General features: G+C 37.0%; 5 protein-coding genes across 10 annotated transcripts; 3 read left to right on the top strand and 2 right to left on the bottom strand.

Annotated features, from left to right (window-relative positions):
- Positions 1-2,346: 2,346 nt before the first annotated feature.
- On the top strand, positions 2,347-2,975 carry LOC120000494 (mitochondrial import receptor subunit TOM9-2-like). The gene has a single exon (XM_038848593.1). It carries the CDS (start codon positions 2,426-2,428, stop codon positions 2,747-2,749), a length of 324 nt encoding a protein of 107 aa, XP_038704521.1. The 5' UTR covers positions 2,347-2,425; the 3' UTR covers positions 2,750-2,975.
- A 2,073-nt stretch (positions 2,976-5,048) lies between these two features.
- Positions 5,049-6,870, bottom strand: LOC119985200 (pentatricopeptide repeat-containing protein At4g33170-like). The gene has a single exon (XM_038829457.1). The coding sequence runs from the start codon at positions 6,844-6,846 to the stop codon at positions 5,167-5,169; it is 1,680 nt and encodes a 559-aa protein (XP_038685385.1). The 5' UTR covers positions 6,847-6,870; the 3' UTR covers positions 5,049-5,166.
- A 2,933-nt stretch (positions 6,871-9,803) lies between these two features.
- On the bottom strand, positions 9,804-11,565 carry LOC120001826 (plasmodesmata-located protein 2-like). 2 transcript variants are annotated; one of them, XM_038850415.1, is made up of 3 exons: positions 10,521-11,565; positions 10,219-10,326; positions 9,804-10,127 (listed from the first exon to the last, which is right to left on the bottom strand). In XM_038850415.1, the coding sequence occupies exons 1-3, from the start codon at positions 11,293-11,295 to the stop codon at positions 10,120-10,122; spliced, it is 891 nt and encodes a 296-aa protein (XP_038706343.1). In that variant the 5' UTR covers positions 11,296-11,565; the 3' UTR covers positions 9,804-10,119. The 2 variants fall into 2 exon arrangements, with proteins under 2 accessions (XP_038706343.1, XP_038706276.1); XM_038850348.1 differs by having other exon boundaries at positions 10,219-10,332; positions 10,521-11,562.
- A 1,466-nt stretch (positions 11,566-13,031) lies between these two features.
- Positions 13,032-18,955, top strand: LOC120005746 (ribosome production factor 1-like). Of its 5 annotated transcripts, none has more exons than XM_038855588.1 (9): positions 13,032-13,187; positions 14,264-14,359; positions 14,553-14,636; positions 14,747-14,816; positions 15,010-15,092; positions 16,286-16,365; positions 16,773-16,887; positions 17,143-17,241; positions 17,364-17,671. In XM_038855588.1, the coding sequence occupies exons 2-9, from the start codon at positions 14,318-14,320 to the stop codon at positions 17,400-17,402; spliced, it is 612 nt and encodes a 203-aa protein (XP_038711516.1). In that variant the 5' UTR covers positions 13,032-13,187; positions 14,264-14,317; the 3' UTR covers positions 17,403-17,671. The 5 variants fall into 5 exon arrangements, 2 of the variants coding, with proteins under 2 accessions (XP_038711516.1, XP_038711704.1); XR_005469927.1 differs by lacking the exon at positions 13,032-13,187 and adding an exon at positions 18,794-18,955 and having other exon boundaries at positions 13,933-14,359; positions 17,364-17,490; XR_005469919.1 differs by lacking the exon at positions 13,032-13,187 and adding an exon at positions 18,794-18,955 and having other exon boundaries at positions 13,933-14,359; positions 17,364-17,501.
- Positions 18,956-19,113: 158 nt separating this feature from the next.
- LOC119995204 (oxidation resistance protein 1-like) lies at positions 19,114-22,088 on the top strand. The gene is made up of 8 exons (XM_038841635.1): positions 19,114-19,464; positions 19,993-20,468; positions 20,561-20,633; positions 20,751-20,831; positions 20,997-21,060; positions 21,502-21,589; positions 21,667-21,845; positions 21,958-22,088. The coding sequence occupies exons 1-8, from the start codon at positions 19,357-19,359 to the stop codon at positions 22,086-22,088; spliced, it is 1,200 nt and encodes a 399-aa protein (XP_038697563.1). The 5' UTR covers positions 19,114-19,356.
- The last annotated feature ends 385 nt before the right edge of the window (positions 22,089-22,473 follow it).

The raw sequence follows: 22,473 nt of genomic DNA, 5'->3' as shown, positions 1-22,473 counted from the left end.
CATTTGCTTCATCAGCCAATCACGTTCTTTACTGCTTGACCTTTGTATCCTATCAAAACACATTTGTCAACCATGACACAATGATACTAAGAATTTCTTTAGATTCATCAACTAAACTAGATGGTAACTTTAGTACTCATTCTCCCATCACCAATAAGTCATGAATTCGAGTGAGGGAGGCGAGATATTATTCTAAAATAAATGAGGGGGAGGATATGAATTTTCTAAAGAGGTACCACAAAGCGAACAATACCTTGAATGCAAATTTCGCATCCACATAAAAGACGTCTTTTATGTGGATGTAGAAATTAGGTTTTCTTACCTGTCATTTCAGTCCAACTAAGGAAGTGTGCACTTTGGACCCTCTCGGACCCGCACGTATTTATTTCAGGGAATTATCATGCCTCCTTCACTCGAACACATAATCTCTTTAGTTTGGGAGAATGAGTGTCCAAGTGACCAACTAGTCATTGTGGATAAATAAAAATGGCATGCTTAGTCAGCATGACATGTGGCACAAAGAGGGAATACCTCACATAGAGGAATTTCCTAGAATCAACCCACGAAGTTGAATCAAGATGGATCCTCACATCTCAACAACCCAACGCCAAGATCATAACAAACCCAACAAATGGGATATGATAATCCCAACAAACGTATCACAATGCCTATAAAAATGAACTATCAAATTGAGACGAGGTATGACTCTGAATTGTAACATTAGATACTTAATTAATTATTAGAGATTCACCGTCTACGTCACAGCTTGGACCCCAACTGTTGACGTGTAAGTCGTGTAGATTTTTGCATAGACAATTTGGCGTCGTCGTCGTCTGTGGGAAGAGTACTTTTTCAATGAATCTCTAAGCTACATCATTACAGTAATACCAGAGAGAATCGAGGTTGGAGGAAGTAAATTACTAGAAAGTTCAAGACACCAAATAAGGAAAACTAATGAAATCAGCTAGTAAGGAGTTAGGCTAAATTGCTTATTCCGATTAGTTTCTCGTCAAAGGATTATAGCCCCCACGTCGTAATTTCGCTAGAATTGAATTAAAAATCTTAGAATATAGTGAGCCCTAGCATTCAATCTCATGTAAATCAGCTTGAATCATGTCAAAGTAGAATGATGAAAACCTTATCTTAGCAGAATTAAGAAAAATGTTGGGTTGAGAGAAATCTCTCAGCTTTGAGATAGTCTCCTTTTTTTGTTTAATTTTATTGATCATCATACTATGTTACAAGCCGACTTATATAGTCGTAAGCATAGTAACGAATCCTACTTAATTGGAAATACTAAAAGCTATAAAGGATACATCCCTTAAAGTCCTCCTAATTAATAGGCTAAATTTATTGAAAATAAATACTAATCATATAAAAGAAAGTTGACTATTAGAGTTGCACTAACGCTGACAACTTCAATGAAATCTCTCTGATTCGCTCTTCCACTGACTTATTGAACAATTTCCTTTCATGCACGTTTGCTTGCATGGCTCCCAAGCCCATTCCTTCACGTCTAACTTGATCACGCTTCTGCCTTGTCTTGATTCTTCGAACTCGATTATAAGCATTCTTAAGCCACATTCTTGGGTTCTCATCACAGAAGCATAACATAGAGCAGCGAGAGAGAAGAAGGAAAAAGAGGCGATTATGCACCTTAGAGAGGGGATTGCTCAACTCTGTGGATTCTGTCAATTTGGGCGGAGAGGTATTGAGATGCAGCGACTTGGATGGAGAGGCGTTGAGGTGCGACGACTTGGGCGGAGAGGCGCGGCAAGCTAGATGGAGAGATTGAGAAATCGTGAGGAAGAGAATAAACAGATACAGATTCTGTAGTCATGCTACAAGTCTAGCCCAAAAGAGAGCCTTGTCTGTATTATACCGACTCTGTTCAGTAGAGCCACTTTTTAACAAATCTCTTGTTTTAGTTATGCATAATAGAGACTCACATTGTTTTATAGATAACAGCGACTATTTCTCCTACATTGCTTTGTAAGAGAGAGCAGCAAACAGCATCTTACAAATGGGCCTTGTTCTTTTAAACTCCAAGAGATTTGTTTGGCCCATGTAAGCAATTTATATCCTTATTAATTCTAACACTGATTTTCATGAAAATAAATTCATGGTTCGATCAATTTATTTACGTATTTTCACATCAATCTATGACTTTGATGTCGGAATGTTTTTGTTTATTTTTTTCCTCTGAAGAAGCCTAAAATTTCATCTGGACTCCATTACAAAGAAAGAAGCCCAAAGGCCAAAACCTTGGGCTTTCACAAGCCCATTGGAGGTTCTTGTCTTTTTGAGAAACCTCCCCATTCGCATATTTAGTTTAAAAAAATATTTATCAAAAACCCAAAAAAACTGCCTTTATTCGGAAAATCTAAAACCCTAATCGGCCGGTCTCTGTCTACTGTCTCTCACAATGGCGTCTGCGGGCAAAAGGCGATTGTCTATATCCAACGCCAGCAGCGACGACGCAGGGATCATCACGCGATTCACTCGCAGCGTATCGGACTCTCAGATCGTTGACACGACAAAACGGGCGGCGGGGGACGCGGCGGTCGTGGCCAAGAAGCTGCTGAAGAGCACCGGGAAGGCTGCTTGGATCGCAGGGACAACGTTCCTGATCCTCGTGGTACCCCTCATCATTGAAATGGATCGCGAGCAGCAGTTCAACGAGCTCGAGATACAGCAGCAGAGCCTCCTCGGTCCCCCGCCACCGGCCCAAGTCCAGCTTCCAAAGTGAACTCTCGATCTCTCAGCTGAAGACGAGACAGTTACAGGTTAGGGGAAGGACCCTTTGCCTTTGATTTGAAATTTCACTGTGATTTCGAATTTCTATGAAAGGATGTTGAGTTAGGGTTCCATTATTTGAGCGATTCATGTAGTTTTTAAATAACTCTCTTGAATTATCTACTTGTGATGATTGTGGATTGAAGGTATTCGAATTTAATTTGTCGTAGTTAATCTAACCCTTTGGCAATCTTGTCAAGTGATCACAGTCCGTTAGTTAGTTGTTACGAGCTTTCTCGGATGAAAACCATAAATAATCATGAACAAGTTCTTGATTGAATAACGGTTTGTTGAGCCAGTTGTGATCAAAATCAATACTAACAATTATCAAGATTGGCATGAGGCATGAGTGATCATACTTTGCGTTTGTATCGGTTCTTGTCAGTTTATTCAGGTGTTAATGCTACATGAAGTGCTAAATTTTGTAGAATCATTTACTGACACATGGTTAGGATTTTTTTTGTATCAAGCACTCTAAATCGAAACCTGAAAATGCCCCCGTTCCCAATTCATTCACTGATAATGATGGAGTCCAATTATAAACTCTTTTTGGATTTCTGAATTGAATTATAATACTAAGAGTACTAATTGAACTCAATCAAGGGTGATTAAGCAAGAGGGTTAAGTTAATTAATTTACTGAATGTTTTATGTTTAGGAAACAAGATATTGTAGTACCTATCATCTTTTGTTGAAAAAGTGTGAGGGGCAAGTTTATTTTGTTTATGTCTAGCTTCATATCAAATATTTGAATTCCTTGGATGTTCCCCTCCCCCGCAACCCTGGTTTGATGCATCTCTGTTCCATTCCATGATATGAAAAAAAAAATCCTATGCCTATTTGCCATGCTAGCTCCAGAGCTTGGTCCGCCCGTTCCATGATGGATGCGTTAATTCTTTATCCCAACACACTAATAATCCCTCTTGTGGTCCTGTTACTTGTGGTTTTGTTTGTAAGTAAATTATTCAAACAGTTTTGGAGATGTTGTCTTGGTGCTTCCTTGCCTCTGTTCATTTGGATTTTTGAGCTTTTAGGCTGCAATGTAAATGGTGGTTAGTTATACGATTTATTTTATCTTCCTTTAGTTTTTCATTTACTTTGTGTTTCTCCCATTTATGTACATTATTGTATTGCATTTGGTGTGCAGTCACCATTTTCGCGTGGTTGAGAAAATAAATAGTGAATGAGGTTCTATTTGGTTTGGATTTTGTGTGGACTCTGGGATCAATGAGACATGCATCCAAGTTGAAACATGCTGTGGAAAGATATTAATATTTTCTTTTTGGACCCTATAAATCATTTGTTATATTAATATGTTGCACATCAATTTCCATGGGCAAGCATGTCATTAATTTATGAATGAGTTTTGATCGGGTATAAGAGTACCATATATTTGGGACAATTTGGACCTTTTAATATGAACCCAAATCATTCTCTCTTGTGATTAACTTGATTTTTGTTTGGGAAATATGGTTGGTCTCTTATACCCGATCAAAACTAATTCATAGATTAATCTCATGCTTGGCCATATTTCCCACAATTATTTCTAGTATGAAATGAGCCAATCATTCACTTTGGCATCTTGTTGAACAAAAATGTTGATATTGTTCCTCCATTGATAAAGAATTTCAATTTTTGGGAAGTATCATGATCATCCAATGAGAAGGATTTTCATTTATTCAAGTTAACGATATGAAAACCTATTGTTCTAACAACTAATTGTGGAGTTAATTATTCGGACCTTTCAATTCAGAAATTGGGAGTAGGTGCAAATTCTCTCAATATATGTCCTACCTTTTGATTTGTTATATAAAGAGGCAAATGTTCTTTTCATTGATTTGTGGGTATAAACTAATGATTTTTGAATTGTTTTTGAAAAAGCAATACAATTTTGTTTCTATCGAATTCGAAGTGCCATGCTATTATTACTGAAAAAAATTTTATATGGTGAAGGCATAGTCTTTTTTATCTCAAAAAAAACTCATTGGCGCCAAGCGTGAGGGAATGCTAAACGTTTACCCATGATTTAAAATAAAAAAAACCTAAACCCTAAAATGATTACAGCGGGGTCTCGGCACCCTCATGGACAACTATTGCTTGTATTCTTTAACGAGGAGCTGTGACAGTGTAAAATCCAGATGACCTTTCAGCCCTAATCATCCTCTTGATCTCTGTATTTCTGAAGTACATTGTAAATATGCCTGCTGCCATTTTGTTCATATTCTACAGTACAAAGGAGCTTGTGCCATATGAAACATCATTAACATTATGTCATTACAGTAGAACAAAAGAATCAATAGGAATTACACATCATGGTGTGATAAAAAAAGTGTCTTCCAATGCATTCTTGGGTGGCAACTGGTAATAGTTATTACCAATTATCTCCACAGGTACACCTGCCATTGAAAAATCTATGGTACCTGTTAACATCCCTCACAATAATCTCCCTATCAATTACTCTACAAAAATACTTGAACGCCTCATGACAGTCTCTACAAATTCTCAAATTCTTGACAATTCTTAGAGCCTTTCCTGGTGGCGCTGCTTCACTCACCACACCAAAAGCCACAGCTAACTTCTCACTGTGATACCAATGCGCTTCCCTTTTCTCCCTTTCTCCTCCATGATCAAAAACTGGTGTATACCCCAATTTCTCAATCTCCTCCATCAGCTCTCCCAACTTCCTATAAATCTCACTTGTAAGCTCATGCTTTCGATCCCCTGCCATGAATACATGAACTTCTCCTTTCACTTCAATCCAACTCCTTGCTCCTTCCTTCTTCACCCACTTATTCTTCATCATGGTTCTCACTTCAGCAACCTCGTTCCACCTTCCCGCAGCTGATAAAACATTCAAAATCATTGAATAAGCTGACTCGTCAAGCGGGTCTAACGCTAACAATTTCCTAGACATTTTTGAAGCCATGTCTGCTGCCCCATGAGAAGCACAAGCAGTAAGCAGTGCCCGCCAAACTGCAGCATCTGGTTTATGAGGCATTGTCATTGCAACACTCTCTGCCTCCTCCAACTGCCCCACCTGCGCCATTGCACCCACCAGGCAGGTATAATGCTCCAACCTTGGTTCCAACCCATAATCATTCTTCATCCTAGAGAGCCACTTTTTGGTCTCAGCAACCAAACCAGCATTACGAAAAGCTGTTAAGATAGCTAAGAAGCTAAATTCGTCAGGTACAAATCCTCGAGCTTCCATGGAATTACATAGTTCTAATACTGACTCATTATCTCCCTGTTGTGCATAACCTGACATCATGGCATTCCAGCCCACTACATTCAAGCTTGGCAAGGACTCGTCGAAAACCTGCCTGGCGTCCATGATCAGTCCCGATTTCCCATACCCGTCAATCAGGGAACTTCCTACAACAACGTCCGTATCAAACCCTGTAACCAACGCATGCCCGTGAATTATACTACACTGCTCTAACGCAGCCATTTCCGCCGCCGCACGCAATGCCCCCGCAATACTATGAACGGTTGACACCACATTATATCGTTTCATCTCGGCAAATAGCGACAACGCTTCAACGGGCCTCGAATTCTGCGCCAAGCCCACGATCGCAGAAGCATAACAGACCTCGTCCTTGTCAGTAATTTCATCGAACACCTTACAAGCATCATGGGGAAGGCGGCACTTCGCATAAAAATTGACAAGAGAGGAGGCAGTGAAGGGGTGGGAATGCAGAGAGAGCTTTATAGAAAGGGAATGGAGAGAAAGGCCGAATAAGAGGGCAGATACAGAGGCGGCAGTCTTGAAAAGGGAGGCGAGTGTGCCCGGATGAGGGAGATGGGAGTTGCGCAGCATGGAGAGGAAAAGGCGGAGGGAGAGAGGGGAGGAGGAGTTGGCGGAGATGAGGGCTGTCCATGAGACGACGGTGGGTGAGAAAGGTAGATGAGAGAAGAGACGCAGAGAGTAGGGGGTGGTGGAGTAGAGCCGAATGAGAGTGTTGTAGATGGAGAGTGGCGTGTAAGGGGACTTGAGAGCCTGTGCGTGGACAATGCGAGGGTCCGTATTCGCTGCTGCCTCGCTCGCCATATTGGACGAGCTTTGCTTTGTCAAATGCAAATTCGTCTTATACAACACAATAGCCGAAGGCTAGGAACCATCATCTTGTATGCATGGGCAGTTGTACTAGGCCCATGGGCTAAAGTCTAATTCCGATAGCTCAAAAATGTAATTTGAGCCCGGCCCGTCATTTGATTATCTCTGATTCTCTAGTGAGATCTTGCATTGCTTCCTAGGGGTGAATATTGGGCCGGGTTCCGGGTTATCGGTCCGGGTTTGACCCGACCCGATATTTTTTTAGAGATGAAGACCTGGTTCGATAACCCTGTTAAAAATTATCGGGTAAACGGGTTTCGGGTTACCGGGTTCGGGTTTCGGGTTACCCGGTAAAACCTTACACAGAACAATGGTTGAAAAATCATATTCGTTCTCGAGTCGCCCTCGCTCGTTTGCTTGCCATGAAGAAAAAAAATGCAAACCCGTTCTAGATGGACAAGAATTATACAGTCCAGATCAATCAAAAATGATAGAAGCCTTGCATTGTTTACTTTATTGAAAAACTATGGAAACACTTTGGCAACCACATGCCCACACGGTAACACTAGTAGATCCAAACCCACACTAGCAGATCTAAAGAAATGGAGGAATTTCATTACCCACACTAGCAGATCTAAAGAAATGGAGCAATTTCAGATCCACAAACATGGTATTACCTCAAATTAGAAAGTAATGTCTCTTCAATTACAGCTATTATGGTGGCAGAATAGTGAAGCTGAATAAGGTTTGGCACAGAGAGAAGGAAAGGGCAATATAGTTTGGGGTTGACGACTTGTCGTAGGCAGCAATCGATGGAGGTGTGATGTGTCAAGATCCGTTGATTCAGCCTTCCATCAGTCTTCCACTCTCGTTATTGAAGTATTGGGTTTTACTCTTGGTTTTCTTGTATTTGCCTAGTCTCCATCTAATCCCACATCGTATTTACAGAGAGAAGCAAAAGGGAATTTGCTTTAAAACCACAAATAGGCCATCAAGTAAAAATATATTTTATTTTAATAATTTTCTAATTGGGTTATCGGGTGACCCGATAACCCGAAAAATACAAAATTACTAACCCGGGACCCGACCCGGTTTAAGAGTTTTCGGGCAGGGTTTGGCCCGGACCGATAAGAAAAGTATCGGGTCTACCCGATAGGCCCCGGGTCGGGCCGGGTCACCGGGTCTGTCCGGGTTTTTAAACCCTATGAACACCCCTATTGCTTCCTATATGTGGATTATGCTTTTCCCAAAGTAAATCAAGAGCCAAAAGAGGAAGCAACACTTGCACAATGGTTGCATTTTAATGGCCCATGGGTGGATGGTATTTGATGTCCCTTTTAAATGGTCATGAAAAAAAATGGTTTTCAATTGACGGTATTTGTTGGGTCCAACTCGCAAGCATGGAACACAGATTGAACTCCACCTCTATTACAGAAAAAAAAAAAAGAAAAAAAAAGTAAATCAACAAATTTATATGATTATACATGTAACTTTTTATTCTCATTCTCAACCATCTCAACGAAAACATGTCACTCAATGCATTTTGTTTTTCTCAATAGTATTGCATCATTGTGGTTACTTTTTACCAAATACAAACTACAAAGCTTCTACCTTTAAGCTCTTTGTTGGATAGGTGGAACCCAAGACATACGTTTATGTTGTCAACACAACTAGTAATATGGAAGATTCTTCCTTCCTTTACTACCAAGGTGTGCTTTTACCTTTCACACTTTGTTTGTTTGTACCTATAAATTTGAGCTCAGTTTAGCAAGAAAAAAGGGAAAAAAGAAAAGAAAAGAAACACATGCAAATTAGAAGGCGAAAATGTTGAAATGAACACATACGATTCATGTGAAATCGTGAATTTCATATGAAATGGTTATAATTGAGACAAAAAATCATTCAGATACTGAAAAGTTTTACAAACCCTGAAACCCCAAAGCAGAAGACTTCAACAAGAAAAAGTCAAAAAGACTTGTGAGGGCGCTCCCACAGCTGTTGCAGCATCAGAGAGACAGTCTGTTGGTGGGCTTCCAGTCTTTTACGAAGCTGATGCCTTGTTTGACCAAATCACTCATACCATAACTAAAGTCCAAACACACTCAGCTGGCAACTGCATATAATCATACATAACATTATCATTTCATGAACAAACAAATAATGCACTCCCCCAACACCCCAACTCTGCCATGTGAGTGGCTTGGCTTGCCTGCACATACTATGTTACCAACTTTTTTCTCTTTTTTTTTAACCGAAAATTATACAAATTCATCCTTTCCCACCAAACAGTAAGATAAGATGGGGCAAAAGTTTAGCTCGTGAGGATAAGGTGCGCTAAAGCGTAGGTTGTGAATCAAACTCGTAACTTTTTAAGTACATATGATTTGACCCCAAATAGATTTATCAACTAAATTATCACCCAAATGATTCGCCAACCCCTCACAACGACAATGTATTCACAAAACTCCTTTTTAAGTGATATTAGTATCACAAGGGTGAATATATTCCCAGGAAGCTATTTTTCCTCTGAATTCTGGGATGATTGCAAGAGGAAGGAGATGGTGGTTGGTGAAAATTTAAAAAATTTCTTAGGTAGTACTGTGGCTATACTTTTATAATAATAGATGATATATGAAATAATTAACTAAGATATGTTACTATATTACATGTTGAATCCATGAGATTAGTCCATTTCTGGCTGCATCCACCTGACACAATCTCACAGGACAGAAGCAACACTAATTAAGGAATTAAATAACATAACCAATGCAATAGTAAATTGTGAATCTAGGGATGCAATCCCTTTCAAAACCCATCAATGCTAAACAATAATACTTCACTGTATTGGTATTGGAGTCAGTAGATTTGAGAGAGAGAGAGGGAGGGAGGGAGAGACTTTTCAGTTTTCATAAAGAATAAAGTGACGAAAAGAGAAAGCATGAATCTGCAGGAAGAGGGGAAAGAGACAATAATCACATGACAATTGGCCAAAAACCTATTACTCTCATAACCTCCTTCCTTCCTCTGCAACTACAAAATGACAAAACATTCATTCTATCTCTTGCATTCAATTCCTTTTCACAAAAATTCCATACCTCCATCTCATTCCCCAACTGGTTTTTTCTAATTACTGTTTAGTCACCAATTCTGGTAATCACAAAATTTCTTTCTCCTTTAGCAGAAGAAAAAAATGTAGTAAAATTAAATACAACCGCAAAAGAAAATTCTCTTCAAAGCTGTAATCCATCAATTCACCTGCTATTCCCCTCAAAAATCTGCAACAAAAAATAAGAAATACCCACAAGTCAGCACTCAGCACCACAGAGTAGAATCAAGATAAAGATTTAATGTAGGGAATGTTCATACCATCATGTTTCTTCATTAAATTTCTTGCAAACAACAAGCAAATAACCAGGAATCCCACTCCTACTGCCCCTCCCAAAATTATAGCCACTGTCTTCCCTGTATTCTGGCCTGTTCCTTTGTCACTCAAAACAAATCCCCAAATCAAAACATTAAAATATGCATTTGAGGAATAGAGAAAATGACTAATACTCGTTAAGATTTTTTCTACAAGTAAGGCAGCAATCTAACTAGCCTTGAAAGAGGAAAAGCAATGCATATCTTAGCTTAAGATTCAAGATTTCCCTTTTGCTTTATTTTTTTACCTGATGGAGAAGAAGAAGATGAAGAAGAAGAAGATGATGATGATGATGATCTTTTGGGAACCCCATTTGGATAATAACTGAAGCTAACATAGCATTTGTGCAGATAAACTTGGCCTGAAATAGCACTACCACATTCAACCTGAACTCTCTGAGCAGCATTCTTCACACACTCCCCACAATCTGCATCCCCCACATCTCCCTCACACTGTCCCAAAGCATAAAGAGATTCATAGCTTGTGGTATAGAATCCATGACTACTAGCAACCCCATTTTCCATCATTGAAAGGACTGTATCCCTCTTCTCCTCAAACCCAGCCCCTGCCACATTTGTTGAACCACAACTCTTGTACAACATTTCCATGCCTGAAATCTGAGCAAACCCAGCAACCTCATAGAGCATGTAGCACCCATAAAGCTGGACTCTTGCCGCAACGGTCTTGCCACAAAGTTTGTCTGACAGTTCAGGAAGATTGCTCACACATTTGTAGCAGTCACTATTTGTGAGATCTCCTCTGCATTGGAAGAGACCAGTGATGGTTGTTTGGCCAGACCCACTAGTAGTTTTGAAGAATTTGGCCTTGGTGGATTGCGAGACCAAGGTACCAAAAAGGGCAGATAGAGCTTGAGAGTAAACCCCAGTTGGATCTGAAAGAGCCTGCTTTGCACAACCTTTGTAAACCAAGGAGTTGTAGTCAGTGGCAGATTCAGTGACAGTAAGACTGGTAAAGAAAACAAGAAAGAGAAGGCAAAGAACGGGTTTTGAGGGAAAACCCATTTGGGGTATTCTTCAAATGGATCCAATCATGGCTGTTTCTGGTTCTTGGAGGGATTTGGGAAATGGGTTTTGGTTGAAAAAGATGAAAATTTGAAGGGTTTCCTTCTGATGCTTTGATTTGCTGAAAGAAAAAGAGAAGAGCTTTTGTTTTGGTCTGGGTTTTCTGGTTATTTTGGGCTTCAAAACTTTCCCTTGAATGGCTTACCTCTGTAGATGTGCAGAGAAGAGATGAGGGAGGGTATCTTTTTGCATTTCACAAGGAAGAGTACAATGTACTGTTTGATAAATAAATTAATTTAAAATACTTTTTATGGAAAGGGTGAACCATTTGTCTTGTTTTCATATTGGTTTTTTAAAATATTTTCAAGGGAATGAGAACAAAATGACACTCATAAAATAATTTTTCAAATTGAGAAGTATTCTCTCTCTACAAAAGTGTGAGGAGGTATGAATGCAGAGAATCTGATTTTGTTGGGGGAGGTCAGTGTATCAAGTTTGACTGAAGTACATTGTATACAAATTATACATATAGATTAGGGTTTGAATAATTGAATTGAGCAAATCTTTTAACTCCTTTAAAGAAGATGTAGTAGCTATATTGGATCTCAATTATTTTTTTTTACAAGTTAAGTAACTTAATTGTGTGATGTTTAATAAGTGGAGTCCACTATTCTTAGATAATTTGTCTGCCATTTTAAATGAATAACCAGTGGTAATTTATATCCTAGATATGTGTCATCTTAATAAATTTCATCCATTATAAAATTTCTCATCAAAAGTTTTTTTTTTTTTTTTTTTGAAATAGGGGTTTGAGAAGGGAGTAGATTCGAACCCACTATCTAATGGGTGAATGATCTCCCTTATGTATGTGATTATCGTTCAACTAATGACTTACTTGCCCTCATCAAAAGATTTGTACAAGAAAGGAATCATATTTATATATAAAACTATGTGGGTGACATATGCATTAGAAACATATTAGATATCTAAAAAAGAAAACATTTTATAATTAATCTAAAAGATTGTCGCGAGGTCACCATTGATGACAGAGTTGAAATTGTACTCGATCATGTTGAGGAGCACAAAGAGGCTGCAGAGAGAGGGTGAGAGTGAGAGAGAGTGGCGTAGATAACGCTAAAAATCAGTGGTGTAGATCTTATTACAAATACATCTAGTGGTTATCATTAACAAATTAAAATAATATTAAGGTATTAATATATCTGTTGGTAATCCGTAAAAATATTGGTGTTGAAATTTCGTGACCGTTAGCGGTAAAGATTTTAGCGATAAAAATACTATACCGAAGAATTGGTAATGGTATATCAACACACTCTCCTTTTTCAATAACCAAAGAGTAGATAACGATACGATATTCAATATTTTATCAATACCATGACAACCCTAGATTAAGAAAATGCTCCGACTCAGTAACAAGTTGGGTAACCAAATTTGGTGATCCACATTTGTTAGATGCAAAAATTGATCGAAAGGAGACGTAAAATGGTAGTTAGGACACATGATTTCAAAATTTGAAATTACTCATTTGGTTATTTGGATTGGAGTATGTGAATTTATTGAAAAAATTAAAAATTAAATGAGATATCAAACTACTAAAAGAGAACAAAGAACTTTTGTCGAAGAATATTTTCATTCATATTTCGTACAAAGAATTACAAAGCTATTATACTACTATAATTCTCGGTCACTAAGCAAGCAAAAAGTATAATAAACAAATTTTCTATGAATTTAGTTTTATGGTATAAAGTGTTCGGTTGCATTGATTTGATAATTTTTCTTTCTGCAGCCTCCTCCAAGGACGGTACCTCGTACCATTGAGAACACTGAACACAAGAGAGTTAGACGAAACTGTTTGCAGACCCGATGATGAAGAGGTTTCTTTCATGCCTTGTTGCCAAATGCCAATTCATTATGTTTCTCATTTCGTTTTTTTTTCACTCTATTTACGAAGTTTAGATGAGGAAAACTGCTGCTTGAAATTTTGTTGATATTTAATTTTGTAATCTGATAAGAAGAAAAGTAAAGGGGGGGGATTGAATTGCCATTAGAGAAGCAGAAAATGACCTTGATGGATTTTGGACTTGATTTTATTGTGTGAAAAAAATTTAATATTTAGAACAAAACAGACGTGACTTACTACACAAGAAAGTGAGAAACCACATGTAATTGATTAATCCTTGAGTATATGATTTGTGCATAGTCAAGGCCAGCCCTTACATCCTATGGCAGAAGTTTGAGAAGGAAATAAATTTGTTTTGGTGCAATGATGTTATTTTGTTTCATAGTCACTATAATTTATAACTAAGTATTTTCATGCTGTCATTTCTACTGCCTGCGTATTATTATTGTCTAGGAAATGTGATAATATTGTTTTCATCTTGAATTATTAGCCCATTAATCAAGGGATAAATGTTTCTACTAGATCATTATTGAAAAGTTGATAGCCAGCAAAGATGACTCTAGAGCCTCCAGCTTAGTGTTATTGATATCTTAATGAATAATCCCCAATAAATATAGGGAAAGGAAATTACACTAAATTGGATTTTTTTGAGCTGAAAGTTTTAATTGGAACCTAAAATTGTGCATGATTTTGTTTGACCATTTATTATGTGACCATTGAGGGTCACATCGTGCTTTGTATACTAGGACAGCATAGTGATCAGTTGGTGGATGTGAAATCGTTTGCAGATGACTTGAATAAATTAATAGAAAGAAACTATCTTCAGTCATATGTTCCATGGACTATATAGCCAAAAGAAGTGCAGATGTAGCTTTCTCTGATTGAGTATTTTATCCAAATATACGTAGTAGTAGTGCTAAACGTTTTCAAAATATGAGTGGTTTTCATGCATTATTGTGATGATAGCTAATTCTTCTTTTGGTGTTTGCTCGTGGAAGTTGACCATCAAGTGCTTCTTGTAGCTAATTCATTGGTTATCTTGTTTTGCAGCTATTTGCTGGTAATGAAGCAGATGAATTTCGTTCAATTCTAAAACAAGAACGGATGCCAAAGATATTGATCACGACGTGCCGTTTCAATTCTACTCTATGTTCTGCACTACTGAATTTTTACTTTTTTACTTTGAGCAGAAAGTTAGTATTGTGTTTCTTATTAAGCTATTCAGCATTTCTTTTTTTCATTTGCATATGCATTGGAATTTCTATATATTTTTCTCATCTTTCTGCAACATTTATGTTTGGGTTTACTTTATTTACTCATTGCTACTACTTGGTTTTAGAGAGTACCAGCATTTATATCAGAGCTTCTTGCGGTGGTTCCAAATGCACATTATTACAAGAGAGGAACCTATGACTTAAAGAAGGTGGTTTTATACTTTTTCTTCACTGTTTTGTTTTATAGGCTGAATAGTGAAGAGCCTGAAGTTTATTGCAGTACATTCTTATTGAAAAGGTTATTAACATTTTTTTCCAGATTGTAGGATATGCAAACAACAAGGATTTCTCAGCTGTTATAGTAGTCCACACTAACCGCACGGAACCGGGTTAGTTATACCGCTTTCTATTTGATTAAGGTTCTTTGACTAGATCCAGATATTAGCTTTAGGCTTTCTCTATTACTACTAACTTTTTGATGTGGATGCTTTTCCTTTTATATCAGTAAAACTAGGACTTTTCTTCAGTATTCAAGCTATTTGTGTGATGATTCTAAAAGATGACTGTGTAGCTGTCTCACAGATGCTCTCCTTGTCATTGGCTTGCCTAATGGACCTACTGTCCATTTTAAGCTCTCAAATCTCGTATTACGCAAGGATATTAAGGTTAGAGGCTTATTTTTTGTACCAGTTTAAAACTTGACATCTAATGCAAGCTATATTCTGATTTTTTCTTACTGAACACGAACCATTTTCTGTTTTAAAGTAAAGGACATTTTGGATGGAAGCTAAAATTTAGAGTTGTTTGTGTAGAAGGATTCTTCTTCATCTATTTGTTCAATTTGGCACTTCTATATTTGATTGATGGACTGATCGTACTATATTTTACATATTTTTAAACCTCTCTTTACACTTGTTTTTGTCTCTTTTCATTGAACTAAGCATGGATTCTACGTAACTTTCCATTATTTCGATTTTCAGAATATTTATGAGAAAAGTGATGAGAAAGGCTCACGATTTAAGCTCAAGTTCAATACTTATTTTGGGATAAATTCAAGATCAATAATGAAAAGAAGTGGAGCCGGCTGGAGTCAATGAAAGGCGTTGCACGTGATGGTAAAAGATGGCCTTGCTCTTGGCTTTTGATTGGATCAAATACAAGGAAAGCAAATCAAGCAAAACGAAGTCAAAGAATGGAGAGATTCGGTTGTATTAAGGAAGGGCAATTGAAGGAAATCCAACTAGAATTAGGAATGCAGTTTGAAGGAAGGTTTTTAGTGTATAAATAGGAGGTCATGACAGTGTAATGAGGACACGAATTGGAGAATTAGGAATGCTCTCCTTGTCATTGGCTTGCCTAATGGACCTACTGCCCATTTTAAGCTCTCAAATCTCGTATTACGCAAGGATATTAAGGTTAGAGGCTTATTTTTTGTACCAGTTTAAAACTTGACATCTAATGCAAGCTATGTTCTGATTTTTTTTTTACTGAACACGAACCATTTTCTGTTTTAAAGTAAAGGACATTTTGGATGGAAGCTAAAATTTAAAGTTGTTTGTGTTGTAGGATTCTTCTTCATCTATTTGTTCAATTTGGCACTTCTATATTTGATTGATGGACCTTCTAAAAATCTGGTAATAGTTAGGGGTGTTTTAGAGCAGTATGCTAGGGTGCTTGTACTTTATTCCAAACATCAACCCCTCCTTGTAGGAACGTTACAGAGTTTTTTTGTGCTTTAGTTAGTCAAATTGAGCTTGATTGAATTTTAATTCGTTTGTAGCTCTTTCAATTGATTTCGATAAAAGGGGCTAAGCTGTTACCTCCTTGTTTTCCTGATTATCTGTGTATATTGCTGCAGAATCATGGAAATCCTACTGGTCATAAGCCTGAGCTGGTGATGAACAACTTTACAACTCGCTTGGGTCATCGACTAGGAAGGTATGATATTCTGTTCCTTTACAAGCTTGGCCATTCTACTTTTATATGTACATGAACTCATGAAGTCGAACCTTAACTAGAATTTTTTGACATGTGATCACAACTTGAAGTCTTCAAATAGTGAAATAACAATGCCTCTCTTTGACCGTCTGCATGATCACTAGTCTTGCTCTATTTGACAGTTCCTTCTGTTGATTTGTTACCTCCAGATTAATAATGTCACTTTTTCCACAAGATCCAAATTTCCATGGACGGTGAGTTGTAACCTTCCACAATCAGCGTGATTTTATATTCTTCCGGCATCACAGGTATGGCTTTATTTATTGATTAGGTGCCAGAAATAAAAATTTCTCGAATTGCTTTTGGTTTGTGTTTCTCTGAATTACATTATGTTGTTTTATAACCAGGTACATCTTTGAAACCAAAGAAACAAAACAGAGTGACTCAAAAGGTACAGCTAAAAAGGCAAAGGATGCCAAGGGTGAGAACGTCACTGACCAGAGAACTATTGCCCGTCTTCAGGTTAGTGTTTCTGATTAATATAATCTCATTTGGTCTTTAACTATGGATTTTGATCGATGAATGCCCTTGGTAACTCTCTCTCTCTCTCTCTCTCTCACACACATATTTGAAACTAAGCATGGTGTGCCGTTCAAACCCTCTTGCCACCTACGCAGAGAAATTTTTTGCTTGGCTTGGCATCTGTAGAATGTCAAGGGTTTCAGTGACTTATGTTTAATGTTTATTATTCCTAAATCATAATTCTCAAACGTGCAGGAGTGTGGTCCTCGCTTCACGCTTAAGCTGATCAGTCTGATCAGTCTACAACATGGAACATTTGATACCAAAGGGGGTGAATATGAATTGGTACACAAGGTAATTTACTTATCACATTTTAAATTGGTTTTTCCAAACTGTTTGCTTTGCCTTCTTTGATGCTCCTTAAACTGTCTCTTAATCCCTTTCAAGTCTTGTTCTCACAACCCTTTGAATCTCAGCCGGAAATGGACACTAGCCGGAGGAGGTTTTTCTTATGAGTTGTTCTGGATTCATCTGTCAGAGTTCCGTTTCCTAGCCTAGAAGCAATTTCGGTGAAGTGGCTTGTTAGCCGGAACTGCAATAGATGTAATGACAGGGTGACGGTGAGATCCTTATTATTCCTCTGAATTAGTTGGGTTGGAATATAAATCGCTTCATTTGGTGAACCATGTTTATTAGCATATATGCTAGTCAACTAGTATATACGCCACTAAGTAAACGAAAAAAATGTCATTTTGTGACACATAATTTTAGACAATTTTTGAGACAATAAGAGCATGTCCAACGCATAACCAAAAATAGGCAAAAGTGTATTTTAGGTTATGCTTTTTCATGATGAAGCCTTCCAACGGGTTACTTGTAAGCTTATCTATTTCTAGTTTTTCAGTTTTGCTACCTCAAATGTGAGATACCAAAAAGCGTTACTTAAAAGTGAAAAATTATTTTTTTATTGTTGTTCTGGTTCTCCACCAGAACTTCCCGCGACATCATGTGCAGCACAAAGTGCAGGAACGCCGGCACAGCATATCATAACCCACCAAAACCTTTAGATTCCCACTAATATCTGAGGTGTTAATTGCAAATTGCAAATTGTGGCCTAATTTCGTCATACTTTATGAAATAATTATATTTTTAAAATAGATAATGGAATTATTACTATTATTAAAAAATTAAATATATTTATGATAATAATTAAAGTTGAAGGTAGTTATGTTGGAAAATATTAAAATATTTGATGTGATGTTAAAATAAAATATGTGGTTGGAAGGGTGTTAGAAAATCGGTAACTTAAAACTGCATTTTACTTAAAATAGGGGAAACTGTGTTACTCAAAATGAGTAATGGGTTGGACTTGCTCTAAAGTTAGCATTTGAAAACGGTACTCATATGAATAATTTTATGACAATTCCAAATTTCCTGAACAATATGTCTCTATCTTGTTAATGGAATGCTGAAATTAACCATGTGGGGAAGTGTAGTAAATTGTTTTACTGTATTAATATGGTTTTGCTATAATTATGCAGTAAATTGTTTTAATTACTTTATTTATCATTTAATATTTACTTTATTATCTTATTAAGTAAAAATATAATACTGTTAATTTAAAATATTTTTTAAATTGTTTGTTATTTATTTTACTCTTTATTTTTTTTTTTCCATATATGAGCTATCAATAAAAGTTGAATCAAATACTATCGACATTTTAGACAGCATATAATATATAGTTATATATTACAAGCATATATGCTTGACAAAATTATGTGTCAAACGAAGTCATGACTGTAGAAGTTTATACCAATTGCAAAATTTTACGATCAATTTTGTCCAACTGTTCATCGACTTTTGGCATAGATGACATGGTAATCTTCAATTTATGTTCTTCGTGCAGTTTTTAATCTCCTTGATTGAAGATTCAAATATTGATCGATATCCAGGTGGCCTAGCTCTGGTTGGAGACAATAACTCCTCAATCGAAGAGGTTAAAGCATATATTTGAATTGGGTGATTCCCAAATTCGAATCCTCTTCCTCGATTACTTACCAAAAGAAGCTGAGTGCCTGAGTGGAGGTTTCAGAATATTCGAACCATGAATATTGATTTTTTTTAAGATACCAGCCATCAATATTTGTAATAATAAATAAATGCATGTTGCCAATTACCATTCGATACACCTAAAATAAAACGTGATTAATTGGAATCGGAATCGGAATCGGAATCGGAATCGGAATCGGAATCCGAAGCAAACTCAATTTTCTGTTCTGAAAAGGTATTCCTTGTTTCGTAGAGGGAGAAGCTGCGCTCGTGCTCTCCTCCATTACTTTCTCTTCCTTGCTTTACCCACCGATAATTCTCTTGCATCGTTCGATCTTCATTCTAGTAAAATACCGGATCACCGAAAAACATTGAGGCAAAGCTCTCCATCTCTTTCTGGACAAACGGCAAAAGAAAACCATGATGACCTTGAAAGAAAAGGTAACTGAGAGCCTCTCTCGTCTCTTCGCTGATTCGCCCAACTCTCCTCCTTCTTCTTCCCCATCTGATCTCGATCATAATTTCAAGGTACTTTCAAATGCTCTTCGTCTTGTTTTACTCGGTTTTTTTTTGAATGTTGGATCTGGTTGTTTTATGGATTGTGGGATTTTTTTAAAAAAAATATAAAGTATGTGATTGGATTAGGAATTGTGTCGTTTTGAGATCTTATTTATGTAATTGTAGCTTAACCGTGATTGCTATAGAGAGGCAGATTTCCTGAAAGAATATGTTTTGTGTTTTGTTGTTGTTAAGGAGTTTGCAATGCATTTGTGATTTCAGCCTCTTTCTTCACTTGATTATCCGTTAATGTATATATACATGCTCTGTTTGGAAACAGAAAATATGATGAAGAGAGAAGAAAAAGCAAACTCAAATAAGCGTAAGATATATGCATATAGAAATCTGATGATATCTTATATAGAACATTGATATGTGACAAGCTATAAAATCCACTTCCACGGATACAGATATCATGTATGTTTCTCATTTCCGTTTTGTCTTCGATTGAGAGCTTGAGTGACTGTAATTGGTGACAAGAAGGTTTTAATTGTGTAGGCCAGGCCATATTATAAAAGGGTTTTTTCATTGGTTGCCCCATTCGATTGGTCCAAGTCAAGAAAGCACCAAGACACTCTAATACCAATCCAATCACTTCCCGATGTTCCCGTTAGATGGAGAAGCAAAGAATGTCGACAACGAGATGAGCAATTTAACAGCTATCAAGAAGGCAGTGCAACTCGTGATAATGGTGCAGCACAAAAAAGTTGTGAAGTTTATAAAGATTATAGTCCAGTATCGGTATGCGAGAACAAACAAACACTTTCTCCACGTGATAATCATGAGGACCGTGACTCTCAAAGAAGCAGCAACGATTCTGATGTATTAGAAGAGGCCAGTGAACAACAGAGTCCACAGAAGTCTTTACCTAACTTCACTGATGACTCGGCTTTTATTTCCCAAGACTTGTATGAGTTCTTGAAGTCATCCCTTCCTAATATTGTGATGGGGCGGCAATGGGTCTTGTTGTATAGGTAAAGTTTGGCTAGAAGGTTCAGTGGAGTTGGTTTTCCTTTATTTCATTTTAGATCTTGATTCGGTATTCTTTCTTTCAAATGAAGGGCAGTACGTCGAAACATGGTATATCACTCCGCACACTTATCCGCAAAAGTGCTGACCTTTCTGGTCCTTGTTTGCTGGTACGTCATTGTCATATTTCAATCTATTCTCCTGAGTTGTAATGGTAGTTTCAATTGCCTAATCATCAAGCACTGGTAAATACTGAAGATGATGTTACGTGCTTTCTATCATACTAGATTGCTGGAGATATGGGAGGAGCAATTTTTGGTGGGCTGTTGGATTGCCCCTTGAAGCCTACTGCAAAGAGAAAATATCAGGTAAGTGAAAATGCCCTTATACTTTTAGATGTATAGGGGTATGTACATGGGCATGTGATATTATTTTTTTTTTCATTTCTGTTTCACTTCTAATTATTTTTCTCTGGTTCTTTCCCTTTTAAGAATTTGAAGCATGATTTGGTGTAAATCGTGTATTGGTGACAGGGGACACACCAAACATTCATATTCACTACCTTATATGGTGCACCAAGGATATTTAGACCAACTGGTAAGCACTTTCTTTAACTTTAAAACTCATACATTTTACTTTTTGGACAACATAGCAAAAGATATTCAGAAATACTTGCTGTCCTAAGGAAATAAATAAATGGTGAGAACTCTGCAGCAATATAGATAATTTTATTTTCAGCTTTGGTAAATGATAAACTTTTCTACCACGCACCAGCGCTTTTAGAATCAGTTTTAAAAATTTGTTGAAGTGGGAGGAAATTTAAAGTTTGACAGATGATGAATCTGCTTAAGAACCACATATTTTTCATATCGTTTATAAGATCTGGAAATTTTTTTTTTGAGCTACCAGATTAGAGGAAAGTTATTTATATAGCTTATCTGATTTGTAAGAATCAACTTTTGCTTCAGAAGCCCTAAAAAAAATCTTCGCCCATGCTTTAAAATAATGTTTTGATTTATGTTGTCACTATGTAAACAGGTGTTAATCGATACTACTACATGTGTTTGAATGACTTATTGGCACTTGGTGGTGGTGGAAACTTTGCTTTGTGCTTGGATGGAGATCTGTAGGTTTCATTTTCCAGTGTTCTAGTTTTACTTTTGCCGGTTAATAGGAAATTTTAGAAATCCTTGCTTTGTACAGGTTAAGCGGAACTAGTGGTCCCTGTGAAACATTTGGAAACTTATGCCTGGCTCATAGTCCAGAGTTTGAGTTGAAGAATGTCGAGGTAATCTACTGCTTTTTTTTCTTTTTTTTCTTTTTTTTCTTTTTTTTTGGTAGTCAATGGCATTCCGCATATGCTTATGCTACTAAGTCCTTGTGTTTTTTTTTTCCCATCAATACCTTGTTCATGATACTTCTTATTTTGGTTTTATGGCAATTCTGTGCAACTCTTCATACTTTAATACTGCTTGTGCTTTCCTGATATTTTAGTCTCTTTAACAGCTTTATGCATTTGTGATGCTGTTGTGTTAGAGCAAGTCCAACCTTACCACAAAATAATCTTCCTATTACGTGGACTCTTCATGCCATTTCCTGGATATTGTAGGATGCACTGCACATAATTTAGTGAAATTGATACTGAAAAATTAATCTCTCTGCATGGAGGGAAAATGATAAAAATTAAAAACACCCACTGATTGGGAAAAAAATCATATGTATTGCTGACCCCATTTTTATTACTATAAACCTGTAGATGGACACAAAGATGATTGTTTCACTATAAAATGATAAAATCAAAAAATCAAATTTATTGTTAAAATTTTTCAGTCGGAGCAAGTGATCCCACTCTGCTACTCCTATCTCCCCCCTGCATAGACCTTTGAGCCCGTGGTGGTTACAGATAATGTATGTGTTTAGTGATATATTGACAATCTCAAATCGTAAACCTTAAATTTTAAATTATAGAGTATATAAATTGGGGATAAATTTATCATTCTCAAAAAAAGA

Source organism: Tripterygium wilfordii, chromosome 1, assembly GCF_013401445.1.
Source record: "Tripterygium wilfordii isolate XIE 37 chromosome 1, ASM1340144v1, whole genome shotgun sequence".
Lineage (NCBI taxonomy): Eukaryota > Viridiplantae > Streptophyta > Magnoliopsida > Celastrales > Celastraceae > Tripterygium > Tripterygium wilfordii.
This window is presented reverse-complemented; position numbering and strand designations above follow the sequence as displayed.

Excerpts from the sequence above, each read along its gene's own strand:
- LOC119995204 (XM_038841635.1), top strand. The coding sequence starts at position 19,357 with ATGATGACCTTGAAAGAAAAGGTAACTGAGAGCCTCTCTCGTCTCTTC. Across the intron at positions 19,465-19,992 it reads ATCTCGATCATAATTTCAAG|GCCAGGCCATATTATAAAAG; the intron begins GTACTTTCAAAT and ends TTAATTGTGTAG. Across the intron at positions 21,590-21,666 it reads TTGTGCTTGGATGGAGATCT|GTTAAGCGGAACTAGTGGTC; the intron begins GTAGGTTTCATT and ends TGCTTTGTACAG.
- LOC119985200 (XM_038829457.1), bottom strand. The coding sequence starts at position 6,846 with ATGGCGAGCGAGGCAGCAGCGAATACGGACCCTCGCATTGTCCACGCA.
- LOC120005746 (XM_038855588.1), top strand. The coding sequence starts at position 14,318 with ATGCCAAAGATATTGATCACGACGTGCCGTTTCAATTCTACT. Across the intron at positions 14,360-14,552 it reads CGTGCCGTTTCAATTCTACT|AGAGTACCAGCATTTATATC; the intron begins CTATGTTCTGCA and ends ACTTGGTTTTAG. Across the intron at positions 14,637-14,746 it reads GAACCTATGACTTAAAGAAG|ATTGTAGGATATGCAAACAA; the intron begins GTGGTTTTATAC and ends ATTTTTTTCCAG.
- LOC120000494 (XM_038848593.1), top strand. The coding sequence starts at position 2,426 with ATGGCGTCTGCGGGCAAAAGGCGATTGTCTATATCCAACGCCAGCAGC.
- LOC120001826 (XM_038850348.1), bottom strand. The coding sequence starts at position 11,295 with ATGGGTTTTCCCTCAAAACCCGTTCTTTGCCTTCTCTTTCTTGTTTTC. Across the intron at positions 10,333-10,520 it reads ATCTTCTTCTTCTCCATCAG|GAACAGGCCAGAATACAGGG; the intron begins GTAAAAAAATAA and ends TGAGTGACAAAG.